The sequence below is a fragment of the Triplophysa dalaica genome, chromosome 19 (genome assembly GCF_015846415.1).
Source record: "Triplophysa dalaica isolate WHDGS20190420 chromosome 19, ASM1584641v1, whole genome shotgun sequence".
Taxonomy (NCBI): Eukaryota; Metazoa; Chordata; class Actinopteri; order Cypriniformes; family Nemacheilidae; genus Triplophysa; species Triplophysa dalaica.
This window is the reverse complement of record NC_079560.1, coordinates 20,549,431-20,562,374: the sequence shown is the minus strand read 5'-3', so window position 1 is coordinate 20,562,374 and position 12,944 is coordinate 20,549,431. Positions and strand designations below refer to the sequence as shown.

Sequence of the window (12,944 nt, the reverse complement as noted above, 5' to 3'; positions counted from 1 at the left end):
GTAATTTATATGTAAATAACACACATGTAAACGGACACATTATTGTTAACATACATTATTAGTTTATTTAGTTACTTAGAATAAGAAATATTAAATAAGGATATTGGATATACAATAAATAAAAAAAACAGTTTTCAGAAAGAAACAACCCAGAGTGCTGTATTATTCAGTCCTGTTGAATTACACATGTTTTTTTTATTAACATTATATGAAATATATATATAACAATGCTAATAATGTTGGGTTACATATAACATGAAATATAATATAATATGAAATATTAGGTACGTTTAATAAAATATAACTGGAATTAAATAAAATGCCATATTCAAGACAAGCATCACATTTATATCAGGTATAAAATAGGTAAGTGACATAGAAAATATATATTAAAGGCAATATATACAATATCCTATATTTTTGTTGATTTAACAGAAGATACACATATAAACTTTATAAAATGAACAATAGTCGGCATTATATATATATAACAATAAAAACGGTGTTTTTAAAACGGTGTAGCTGCACGGCACCAGCGATCATGAGCCGGTGCGTAGCGTTTGGCCATCTTGACCCGCTGAATCACAGCAGCATCAGCAAGATCGTCCCTCTTTGTGTGGCAATACAACGTGTTACCCCAGTGTGTTCTGTACAGCTGATGAAACTTCTGTGGTTGCTTGTCATGTTCCATTACAGCGTGCCATGCGGCAACGAGCCTGTTCCTTTGCTCTGTCATCAGGCTCAGCCTATTCTCAGTCTTGCCAATCTCCACAAGCAGAGAACAGAAATTATCCAGCTGCTGGAATCCAGGCAGCGGGTTGGGGCTACAGGCATCCTCCTGTTGAAAAGTAGAACAATCCATTGTTAAGATACATTTTTTGCATCAATTGGCTTTGTAAAAAGTCAGTTCCCTTTCTGTCGGTCTCTCGACGTTGTGTCGAGAACGACAGATGGGGTTCGCCCTTGAGAACCAATCAACTCTGACTACTATAGAAAAGGCCAATGAAATTTGGCGAATGCAATTTGCATGCCGGGCTCCGCCCCCGGAAATCCGGTATAAAAGGAGGCCGGCGTGCAGCATTCACTTACCTTTTGTTCTTCAGAGCCATCGCTCATGAGTACAACTCAGGATTCAATCCTCTACAACTACACGCTGGTGCTACGACGTGTTACAGCGGATCGTCCCTTCCTGCAGCGACCTTCCCCTGGGCATCTCGGCGGTTCCGGAGGTGTTAGAGATTTTTTCTAAAAGTCCTTTTCAGGACTGACTGAGCATTCTCCAGCGCGGCATGTCCCGCTGTTCTCTTGGGTGCGGCACCCTCATCGAGGAGGGGGATGGACACGATCGCTGCATTAGGTGTCTGGGCGTCCAGCACACTGAAGCAGCGTTCGTTGACACATCTGCCTGCACTGCGGGCAGATTGTCATTCAGAAGTTGCGGTCACGGGTGGCTGTCTTCCTACAGGAACCAGCCACCATTTCGTCTGCTACCCGGGCTGTGACATCTGTGGCTACGGCCCCGATGACCACCCACGTTAGCAGCGTTAGTGATATGGGGAACTCTGCGAACGTAAACCCGCCAGCCAAGTGCTCACGGGCCGAACGCACCCCGATTCGCTCTTCTGAACGTTCCCCAACCGGCGGTGGCATACCGTCCGGATCCTCACGCACACACTCGGAAACGATGTGTGACGTAGATGAGATGTCGCTCGCAGCATCGGAGGGAGACTGGCATCCGACTCTGCCGAATCCAAACTCCACCCCCAGCGGTCGAGTTCAGGAGGAAGCAGAAGTGATGTCATCCGTGCTAGCCCGGGGATACGTGGTTCCCGACGTCGGTGCGCGGTGCAAACCGCGCCCACCCCGGGTGCCATGTTTTTCCCGGAGGTGCATGAGGAGCTGTGTAAAACTTGGAACGCTCCACTCACGGAAAGTTCCAGTGAAACCAGCTCTGGCTCCCTTACTTCCCTCGATGGTGAGGCAGCCAAGGACTGCGTCGAGATCCCCCGGGTGGAACGTCCGCCTGCGGTGCACCTGTGCCGCGGACGGCTACCACCTGGGGGGGGATCGACCACTCCTACCGTCCAAAGCACGTAAGACTTCGGCATCACTGGTGTCGAAAGCTTGCGATGTTGCGGGCCAGGCTGCCTCCTCTCTCTATGCCTTGGCCATCCTGCAGGTCCGCCAGGCCAGGGCGTTGAGAGGGCTCCACGAGGGTAAGGCCGACCCGGGTATAATGCAGGATCTCCGTGCCACCGCTGACAGCGCTCTACGGGCGACTAAGGCGGCGTCACGGGCCCTGGGTCGGACGATGTCCACGGTAGTGGTCCAGGAGAGACACCCCCGGCTATACCTTGTGCAGAAGAGTGACAGCAAGGAAGTCCGCTTTCTTGATGCACTCATCTCGCAGGGTGGGTTGTTGGTAACACCGTCGAGGACTGCGCTCAGCAGTTTTTTGACGGCGAAGCAGACAGTGGCAATTAACCACATTTTTTTCACGCCGCGACTCGGCCGCCTACAGGCCTCCGAGATCTCACGTGACGTCTGCTTCCCTGCAACCCAGGACCCTTTCGACATCGGCTCCGGTTCCTGTGCCCCCACAGGCGGCACCCCGGAAGCAGAGGTCGAGGGGGAAACCTCCACCCCGTCAGCAACCTCCTCGCGAGAAGGGACACTGACGGGAAGACCCCAGGGAGAACAACATCGGGCCCGAACCTTCACAGCCACGGCTCTGATCGGTCGGTACGGGACGACTCCTGCCTCGTCACCAAAGCCGGGCCCTTGTTAGGGCTTGGCGCCCACTTACTCACTGAGTTTTCTGTTCTCCCCGGGTTTACTTGCAGCCGATCGCACACTCCACTGGACTGTGCTCGGCGAACCGACCTCACACCCTGGCCAGGCGTGAGGTCGTACACATACGACAGCCGTCACCACTCTCAAACCGACAGTGCGTGCCGTTGTCCCGCCAGGCAGGTACGTAGGCGTAGCAAACCTTCCCTCCGGGGACTCCCCACGACATGGTTAGCTCCGCCAGCCGACGAACCACCCCCCGTGGGAATGATGAAGCAGACCGTCCCCTTGGTCACCCTGTCACAGTCCCTGGGAGCTCGAGAGCTGCCCACACTGTCTCGCTGGCTAATGAGGGCGGTCCGTCTTGGTTACTCGATCCAGTTCGCCAGAGACTCACCCAAGTTTCGGGGCATCATCTCTCCCTCTGTCAGAGGCAGGGACGCCTCCGTACTTCGGGTAGAGGTCACCACCCTTCTGGCAAAACAGGCATCGAGTTCGTCCCTCAAAACCAAGATGTTCAGTGGGTCACCACCCGCACTTCATCGTTCCCAAGAAAGACGGCGGGTTGCCCCCAAAGGCTGCGTACCCTGAACAGAGCACCTTCACAAGCTGCCATTCAGGGTGCTCACACAGAGGCGCGTCCTGACATCTATGAGGTGTCAGGATTGGTTCGTGGCAATCGACCTGAAGGACGCTTACTTTCATGTCTCGATCCTCCTCGACACCGGCCGTTCCCACGGTTCGCGTGCGAGAGGCGGGCATATCAGTACAGAGTCCTCCCTTTCGGTCTGTCCCTAACCGCCCTTTCTCCCTGAGAGGAGGAAGGCGAGCGGGTACTAAACTATCTCAGCGACTGGCCTATCTTGGCACACTCGCGAGATCTGTTATGTACACAAAGGGACCTGGTGCTCCGGCACCTAGGTCGATTGGGACTCCAGGTCAACCAAGAGAGGGGCAAGCTCTCCCCAGTGCAGAGCATCCTCTTTCTCGGTAAGGAACTCAACTCTGTCACCATGTCGGCACACCTGTCCGCAGTTGTGCCCAACCAGTGTTGAACTGTCTGAAATGAACATTTTAGGCAGACAGCGGTCCCCCTGAAACAATTCAGAGGCTCCTGGGACACATGGCGTCCTCGCGGGTTAATACCCCTTGAGTTGATGCACATGACACCGCTCCAACACTGGTTTCAGAGTCGAGTTCCGAGGAGAGCGTGGCACACCGGCAGCAGGCGCATGGTGATGCCGCCCTGCTGCCGACGCACCATAACCCCTAGTCTTTATGACTTTTTCGACGGACTCAGGTCCCTCTGAGCAGGTTATGAGGCAGGTCGTGGTGACGACTAAAGTCTCCCTGCAGGGGTGCGGTGTAGTGTGCAACGGGCACGCAGGTGGGGTGTTGGACGAACCCCCGCCTGCGCTGGCATATCAATTGCCAAGAGTTGTGGGCTATGCTACTTGCACTGAGCAGGCTACGGCCTCTCGTGCGAGACATGCACGTGCTGTTCCGAGGACAGCACTATAGCTGTAGCGAATACAGATCGTCAGGGTGGCGTTCGCACACAGCAGCTAAACACAACTTGCTCGACGCCTCCTCCGGTGGTGTCAACAGGTGACTCGTTCCCTGCAGGCCACACACCCCGGGCAAACTGAACTAGACAGCCGACGTGCTTTCTCGCCAGTTTATGCCTCGTGGAGAGTGGCGACTCCACCCCCGTGCAGTCCAGCTCATTTGGAGGCTGTTCGGGTAGGCCCAGGTAAAACCTGTTCACCTCCCGTAACACCACCATTTGCCCTGCTCTCTCAGGGGAAGGACACGTTCTGGCATCCCAGATCAGACCTCTGGAACACCCATGTCTGGTCTCTAGACGGGACGAGAAGATCCTAAGATGGCTACTCCCCCTATACGGCTGAGACCATCACCCAGGCTAGGGCCCCATCTACTAGGCGGTTACACGCCTCTAGACGGTGCCTCTTCTCGTCCTGGTGTCTTTCTCAACGAGAAAGACCCACTGAGGTGCTTGATCAGGATTGTGTTCCCCTTCTCACGAGACTGGAGACTAACATCTCCCTTCCACACTGAAAGTGTATGTAGTCGCTATTGCCACTCATCACGACTCAGTCGGTGGAAAGTTTCTAGGGCAACACGACCTGGTCACCAGGTTCCTAAGCAGCGAGAGGGCGGAATCCGCCTCATCTCCGCTCCATACCCTCTTGGGACCCTAAGTGGTCCTGGGGAGCCTCAGGGCCCCCCAAAGAGCCCCTCGGAGGTTCCGATCTTCCTCATAGAGTAAGACGGCCCTCCTGACGGCGCTCACTTCCTTCAAGAGGGTAGGGGACCACCGAGCATCCTCCGTGTCACTGGATTGCCTTAAACTCGGCCCTGGAAACTCTCACGTTATCTTGAGACCCAGGCCCGGATGCGTGCCCAAGAAGTTCCCACTACTCCCTCCGGGGCCAAGTGGTGAACTTGCAGGCGCTCCCCATAGGGGAGGAAGACCCAACCCGATTAGTGTTGTGTCCAGTACGTACTGGACCGCACGCAGAGCTCTGAAGCTCTGACCAGCTCCGTGTCTGTTGGAGGACAGCAGAAGGGGAAGGCTGTCTCCAAACAGAGGCTGGCGCACTGGGTCGTGGACGCCGTTACGACGGCATTCCGATCTCAGAATCTCCCATGCCCATTGGCAGTGAGGGCTCACTCCACACGGAGTTTAGCCACCTCCTGGACACTGGCAGAAGCGCCTCTCTAGCAGACATCTGTAGAGCTGCGGGTTGGGCTATGCCCAAACACCTTCGCAAGGGTTAACAACCTTCGCGTAAACCCGGTGTCAGCCCACGTCCTGCGTGGCGACATGTAGGACTGGCATCCGGGGGGGCGTATGCCTGCGAAAGCACCTTTCCACCCTCTAACAGGTTGGGTCAGTGTGCTATTTACCTTTTCTTCTTACCCGAACACATCGCTAAGAAACTGGTACCTCACCAGCCTCCCTTCTTACCCAGACACTGGTTAAGAATAGGCATTCCATCCATCACCAAACAAGCACCCCCTGGGGGCTGGCTGGGCAGAGCAGCCTTCCCCTTAGGCCGGGATACCATGTGAGCTATCACAGATAGCTCTAACCGGACCTAGTGCTACCGGACGTCTGTAACACCCCCTCCGTGGGCTGTTCCGTCTGATGTATCCTCATGAGAATGGTTCCCACTCCTGGTAACCCATGAGCTTCCCCAGGTGGGCCTCCACCTCGCGGTTAACTACTCAGTCCGCACGTTCCATGCGTTCTCCTCCAAGGACGAGACCATACCTATATCCACCATATTCCTCCCCACGGGTAGGAGGTGGCCTCTGTAGCGCTTCTCTGATTAAGAGTCGCGCTTACCCGGTGTAAACTGATCTGGACGGCCTCTCGCCTATAGAGAGCTAAGGCCCCGTCCGTGAAAGTTACCGGTCAGGGCTGTACCCATCTTTCTCCAAGAAAGCTCTGGAACCCCCCGACCACCACACTGGAAGGTTACAGTCTCACGAAAGCTTCGAGATGACACGCCCAGGCTTGTTACCGTCGCTTCGCTAGAGATTGTGAGGCGATACAGCGTTGTGGCGTTTTCCATAGGCAACCCCATCTGTCGTTCTCGACACAACGTCGAGAGACCGACAGAAAGGGAACGTCTTGGTTACGTATGTAACCTCAGTTCCCTGATGGAGGGAACGAGACGTTGTGTCCCTTATGCCACGAACACGTATCGTATTCTGCTGCAGTTTGAGAGGTCTCAGGCTCTTCAGAACAAAGGTAAGTGAATGCTGCACGCCGGCCTCCTTTTATACCGGATTTCCGGGGGCGGAGCCCGGCATGCAAATTGCATTCGCCAAATTTCATTGGCCTTTTCTATAGTAGTCAGAGTTGATTGGTTCTCAAGGGCGAACCCCATCTGTCGTTCTCGACACAACGTCTCGTTCCCTCCATCAGGGAACTGAGGTTACATACGTAACCAAGACGTTTTCACTCAGACTAAAAAGATTGTAAAAATGCTAGTGATGCATTCAGGTGAATAGAACATGAGTCATAAAGGCCGGAGGGTAAGCAGTGGTGGTCTCCTCCGTGGTAAGGTTTATGTGGGCCGGGCCAGTAGTCACCCTGTCCTGGTCTGCCTCAGGGTCGCTCTGGAGGCCTCGTCCTCCTCATTGGGGTCAGGCTCGTCAGGCTGAACCACTTCCTCCTCTGGACTGGGCCCGTCCTTTGAGAGGTCACTGAGGGACAGACCAACAGATTCACCTGTGCTTTGGCTTAAGAGGTACTCCAAACCAAGCAGCTCATCTGAAGTCACAGCAGCAGGGGCACGGAAATTCTTCTCCACGGTTTGCTGCTGGCAGCGGGTGTTGAGGTGCTCAATCAGAAGCGCAGAGAAAATGGGAATAAAATCATAACATGACCATACATGTTAAGGATGACTCAAAGCATTGTTTATTTGCAGAAGGATATAAAGGAACTACACTAAAAAAAAATCGACGGGTGGCAAAGCGGTGAGTATGTTAGGTGAGTATGATGCAGTTCAGCAGGCACAGATAAAGAACTAGTGAGCAGGAAAGCATGAGTATATACGAAAGGCAGAGCAGATAATCTGACCAGAAGCAGGGTAATGAGTAGTCCAGTAATGATTAGAACAGGTGCAGTGGTTATTCAAGAGAGATCAGTACATTTCATAACTGGTAAGGTTCTAATAAACGTTGGCTTCACAAACTTATTTGAAGATTTCTTTCCAGGAACAAGGAGCGATAGATCTGAGAGAGTCTGTTTGGGTGATCGGACATTGAATGAGTGTGTGGCCTTGGTGTGTCCATGACAATCATGAGTAAGTGCTATCACAGCATTTGTGTTTCATCATATCAGATAAGAATCATTTACAATTGGGGGACATCACATATAGAGGTAAGGACAGAATATCTGACAACATTTTGCACATTTGTATTACTTTTACCTGGTCTCATGTGAGGCAGAGTTTTGTGGAATCCTTACAGGCTGCTGCTTCCACGGAGACATTTGAAATAAGGAACGTCCATCCCATTGATGTTGGTAGTATGAGTCACTCTGTACATGCTCATCTCTGGAGGATCACCATGAGTCGCACCATGTCTTCATCAGCCACGGTGTCAAAAACGGTTGGGTCCTTCGCTCTAAAAGCTTTGATGAGCAGCTCCAAGTCTGCGCGGTTGTAGGCCAGCACCGCTCCTGCTAGGGCAGACTTGAACACAGCGTACTTTGAGTGGCTGTCTGTGCGAATGGCGACTGGCATCAAAGCGATGTATCCAGTGGAAGATGTCCAAACGCACCACCATACCATTCTCCACCCGCGTCTGGAATAAGCACTCCACAATGCTTGGGCCTTGTGCCCGACAACACCCGCGGTCAATGTACAAGATGTTGGGCACAGGTTGATTGGCCTGGTGGAAGCGGTCCATTACTCCCTGACACATGGGCTTCAGACACTGAGTGGACTCTTCACAGGTAAGAACAAATGAGACAATCTGCGAATGCTCATTGCCTATGCTGGTAATCCACTACGCCGTGCCTTTACCCTCCCCAGACAGCTTCTTCACCACCTGCAAGCTACGACATACCTGCTACGTAAATACACTTGTATTTTTGATCAATTTTATTGCTGTTTATTGTTTCTTCAAATCTAAAGTATGTGTGATCTTAAATCATTTGCATTTTAAAGATACGTCTTTCTGTCAATCATTTTATGTAAAGCGCTTTGAATTGACCTTGTGTATGAAATGTGCTATATAAATAAACTTGCTTGCCTTGCCTTCAATACCGTTAACACGTGTTTTTACGGAACACACCCAAAATGTAATTCTTTCCGTATCTATCTTTGTGTTTTACAGAGGAAAGTTAGTCATTCAGGTTTGGACAAATGTGATGGTGATTAAATAATGAAAAAAATGTTCTAAACTATATTGTGTACTGCTGGATGTACCTTTTTAGTGGAGTCCATCTTTAGCACATTGCCAAAAGTGGAGAGAATCTGGTTCCTGTAGTCCTGTACGTTGTTGGCCTCCGCCAGAAGGAAAGCATGGCGAAGCAGGCGAGCAGAGGGAAGCTCTCTTTGAGGAGGTGGAGCCTCAAACGTGTGTCCTAAGGCCGACACAATTTCCCCAGGCTTCAGGAGAGTCATGAGGAGTGTAGTGTAAAGGTCTTTCCTGTGGAGATACTCCTCAACATGATTCTCCTGAATTTGACGCCACACTTTAACCATGGTGTTCCCTTCAGTCCGGTCCCTCAAAAGCCGCACCACATTTTTGTCCACACCACGCCTGTAAAGTGTGATTTTTAATATGGCAACTAATTCCAGGCACGTTAGTTGCGTTTACGTCACTCTCCAGTGTACTCACTTGTCTGTCAGAATAACAGGAAACATGCCTTGGTGAGCCTCACTGAGTTGGCAGAATCCCACGCCAACCACCTGCCCACCTTTCAACTACCATTTACATTTACATTTAGTCATTTGGCAGACGCTTTTATCCAAAGCGACTTACAGTGCACTTATTACAGGGACAATCGCCCTGGAGCAACATGGAGTAAAGTGTCTTGCTCAAGGACACACTGGTGGTGGCTGCTGGGATCGAACCAGCAACCTTTGATTAACCAGTTCAGTGGTTTAACCCACTAGACCACCATCTCAACTACCACCACCCCTGGCTGCTTTTGTACATGGGCCGTAGCACAGGACCTCTTTTAATATACAGTACCAGCCGGAAACGTCACAAACATGACGAACCTGCAATAAAAAAAATCAGGCAACATTGTTTACTTTGATATGTTGGTGTATTTACGTAATAACAATTCATTCAATTGTATTTAATTATTCCAAACTGTAATAATAAATATCTAATTAACAACATGTAATACCTTGGTATGGTAGCCTGATTTGTAGAGGTACACGTTTATACCTTGACCCACACATTCTTCTCCTCGAGGACACTTCAGTGAGTATTTTCAAACTCCAACAGGCCGCCACACAAAGATGTGACCGCGAAAGAAGAGATGTGGAGTTGGCACAGTACCACTGATGTAGCCTGGAGGTTCTGGAGGGTAAAACCACACGTGGTCTGATTTTAGTACTCGCCGCCTCTTCAATACCCCAGCATTGTCACGATACACCTGAATGGGGCCAAAGAGTCCACGCTCTGTGTCATCCTTCACCCAGGAAAGATCAGCTGGTGGAATGCCATTGGGATTTTCCCACAGTCACACCCAGCCCTCCAGCTCGACCTGAAACATGTAAAACAGAAAACATAATTACATAATAATACATGCATATTATCACTCCAACTATTATAAATTATGTATAATACATTTGTGCATAGTTTGCATGTTCTCCCCGTGCCTCGGGGGTTTCCTCCGGGTACTCCGGTTTCCTCCTCTGGTCCAAAGACATGCATGGTAGGTTGATTGGCATCTCTGGAAAAATTGTCCGTAGGGTGTGAGTGCGTGAGTGAATGAATGAGTGAGTGTGCCCTGCGATGGGTTGGCACTCCATCCAGGGTGTATCCTGCCTTGATGCCCGATGACTCCTGAGATAGGCGCAGGCTCCCCGTGACCCGAGGTAGTTCGGATAAGCGGTAGAAAATGGATGGATGGACATTTGTGCATGTAACTATTACGCACTGGGGAGTTACTACTGGGTACTACTGGGACCGTGGCTGTGGATGACTTCTTTGATGCAGGTGTGGACTTCTTTGAAGGTGTGGAGGAGGACTTCTTTGAAGGCGTGGATGTGGCTGCGCATAAAGCTGGGGCTGCAGATGATGCTGAGGCTGCTTATGATGCTGTGGAAGCCATGGGCTCAGATTTGATCACCTCCAACAAGTGGGTATCATCCAGCCATGAGGGGTCACTGATTGAAGAGCTTGACTTCTGTATTATAAATAAATTAAAAAGTGGGCTTTATGTTCTGAAAACATTCATTCAATGTTGCGGGAATATGGTTTGTAATTCAGATAACTTACTTGTGTCTTCTTGTCCTAAATGTATTTTCTAAATCTTTTCATCTGCACACTGGTGATGTGTGTTATAGGTGTATTTAGCCACCGGCTAACAGAGCTGTATGCCTTCTGTACTGTTTCCCTCTGACTCGTACCAAAATCACCAGGCCTGTCCTTCTGTGCAGAATACTGGCTGTAGAGCTCCCACATCTCCTGGAAGCTATGGCTCTCAAACCCTTTCTGTCCGTAAACACATCGGTGGATGTTGGCTTCCAGGGCGATTGAAACTTCTGGAAAGCTCTCTGCATACTCTGTCAGGTGGTCTTTTATCCACTGATTTTGTGCTTGCCCCTTTCCATTTAAGAGAGTTCTTCTCTGTGCTTGTCGATCAAACTGCAATTACAAAATTATTTAAAGGATAGTAGCCTACGCACCGCTAACAACCATATACTTCTGTCAATAGACTGAGATACTATTTGCTATCGACTACTTTTTTAAAATTATGATTTCTGTTAAACCTTAGATAGAAGACGCTTACTACTTCATGTAGCCCAGATCATTTGACACAAGCCAGTGAGATGGTGCGTTGAGATACTGGCCAAAGGGTAGCACCCTCTTCCCCAGACACTGCTGTCGTGATGGTGCTCTTATCCCTTCAGTACGTAGTGCTCTTTCAGCATGGGCCAGTGCAGTGGAATCACAGAGCAGCTGAGGAGGGGGAAGACGAAAACTCATTCTCCTGTTTCTGCAGTCACGGGCCCCATTTGTCGCCACCAATAAGGCCTGCTGACGACCCTCTGGAGCAGTGTGGTTTTGAAGACGGATGACTGGCCTCGCCATATCAAGGTGCACTGAAATAAAAACACAATTTTTAAGATGACAATAATGCACTGATAATAATAATAATAACACCTTTCAGCCATAGTACAGCCTCACAAACATCATCACTAGTAATGTTCATGTACAAAGATAAATTACAGGTATAATCACTGTGATCTATTGTATGGAAACAAAAGCAATACAAGTGAGTGCCTGTTAACAACATTCTTCAAAATATCTTCTTTTGTGTCTTGTAGAAGACTGAAAGTCCCTTTCAAGTAACTTCACATAGTTTCACATGTAAGCACGATTCATACTATATAAATCGTCTTTAACTTAAATGTTCCTGCACTACCGAAGTAACGTTATGATTTATTAAACCGTGTTAAAGTTGGCAACATGTTAACATTGGTTACAGAACGTAAAAACCTGACCTTAACATGATTTATTTAGAAGCACTACTAGTAGTAGTAGGAGGGCTACAAAAAGTGATAGTATTTAGAATATCTTACATTTTCATTTGAGAAATCTGGTCGCCTAAACATCGCAAATTAAATGTAATGTATGTAACATCAATCAAAATGTGACGCGAAGTGGACAATTAACAGATGTTGACTTACCTTTTTCTTACTTTCGCATGAAATCCTCTTAATGTTATGCCCATCAAAGATGCTTAACCACAAAGTTGTAAATAATAATAAAATAAAGACATAAATAAGATGCTAGAGCTCTTCTTTGACAACATGTGTTGAAGGATCCGAGGCCTGTGATTGGTAGTCTACAATCGCGAACTACAACTTGATTGGTAGTCTACAGTCAAAGTCGCCAATCGGAGCAGCGCATCTTCTCCGTGCCCTGATTGGTAGTCTACGGTCAGAGTCTACGGTGACTGTAGCCTCTCGACCAATGAAATATCCTAAATGTCTACAGTCACCGTAGACTTTGCACGACGCTCCAGGAGATAAGAGGGGGTGGCCATTTTGTTTGAGGAGGGAGGCCTGCTAAACCACCAGAAAACAAAGGTGTTGAAAGATGGTCTGGTTAAACACAATGATATTGTAATCAGAGACTTTGGCCAGGCATATGGACTGGGAAATTCCGGTTTGTTTTTGATGCTCCTCATCATTGGATTATGATGTTTTCCTTGTCTGGAATTGTTTGTGGAATACTCTGGTTTACCTGGGCGAGGCTTGATAAACTCCCTGAGATGTTTAGATGGGTGAGGCCTCCAGTTTTTGTGGATTAATCATTTTTTGGACTCATCTCGTCTTTTGGAACTTTGAGACGTCTCTAATTGTTTCAACTGGACTGACCCCTAGTAATACGCAGAGCAAGAGGAGCTCATAATCCCAGTGATT

The 12,944-nt window shown here is 49.4% G+C and overlaps 1 protein-coding gene across 4 annotated transcripts; it reads right to left on the bottom strand.

Annotated features, from left to right (window-relative positions):
* Nucleotides 1-294: 294 nt before the first annotated feature.
* On the bottom strand, nucleotides 295-12,415 carry LOC130407764 (uncharacterized). 4 transcript variants are annotated; one of them, XM_056730976.1, is made up of 8 exons: nucleotides 12,207-12,415; nucleotides 11,306-11,618; nucleotides 10,923-11,160; nucleotides 10,451-10,699; nucleotides 9,692-10,054; nucleotides 9,175-9,560; nucleotides 8,760-9,096; nucleotides 295-838 (listed from the first exon to the last, which is right to left on the bottom strand). In XM_056730976.1, exons 6-8 carry the CDS (start codon nucleotides 9,198-9,200, stop codon nucleotides 509-511), a joined length of 693 nt encoding a protein of 230 aa, XP_056586954.1. In that variant the 5' UTR covers nucleotides 9,201-9,560; nucleotides 9,692-10,054; nucleotides 10,451-10,699; nucleotides 10,923-11,160; nucleotides 11,306-11,618; nucleotides 12,207-12,415; the 3' UTR covers nucleotides 295-508. The 4 variants fall into 4 exon arrangements, with proteins under 4 accessions (XP_056586954.1, XP_056586953.1, XP_056586956.1 ...); XM_056730975.1 differs by having other exon boundaries at nucleotides 10,792-11,160; nucleotides 12,207-12,412; XM_056730978.1 differs by lacking the exon at nucleotides 10,451-10,699.
* Between the last annotated feature and the right edge of the window lie 529 nt (nucleotides 12,416-12,944).

Excerpts from the sequence above, each read along its gene's own strand:
- LOC130407764 (XM_056730976.1), bottom strand. The coding sequence starts at position 9,200 with ATGTTTCCTGTTATTCTGACAGACAA. Across the intron at positions 9,097-9,174 it reads CCTGTTATTCTGACAGACAA|GCGTGGTGTGGACAAAAATG; the intron begins GTGAGTACACTG and ends CACACTTTACAG. Across the intron at positions 839-8,759 it reads AGATGGACTCCACTAAAAAG|GAGGATGCCTGTAGCCCCAA; the intron begins GTACATCCAGCA and ends ACTTTTCAACAG.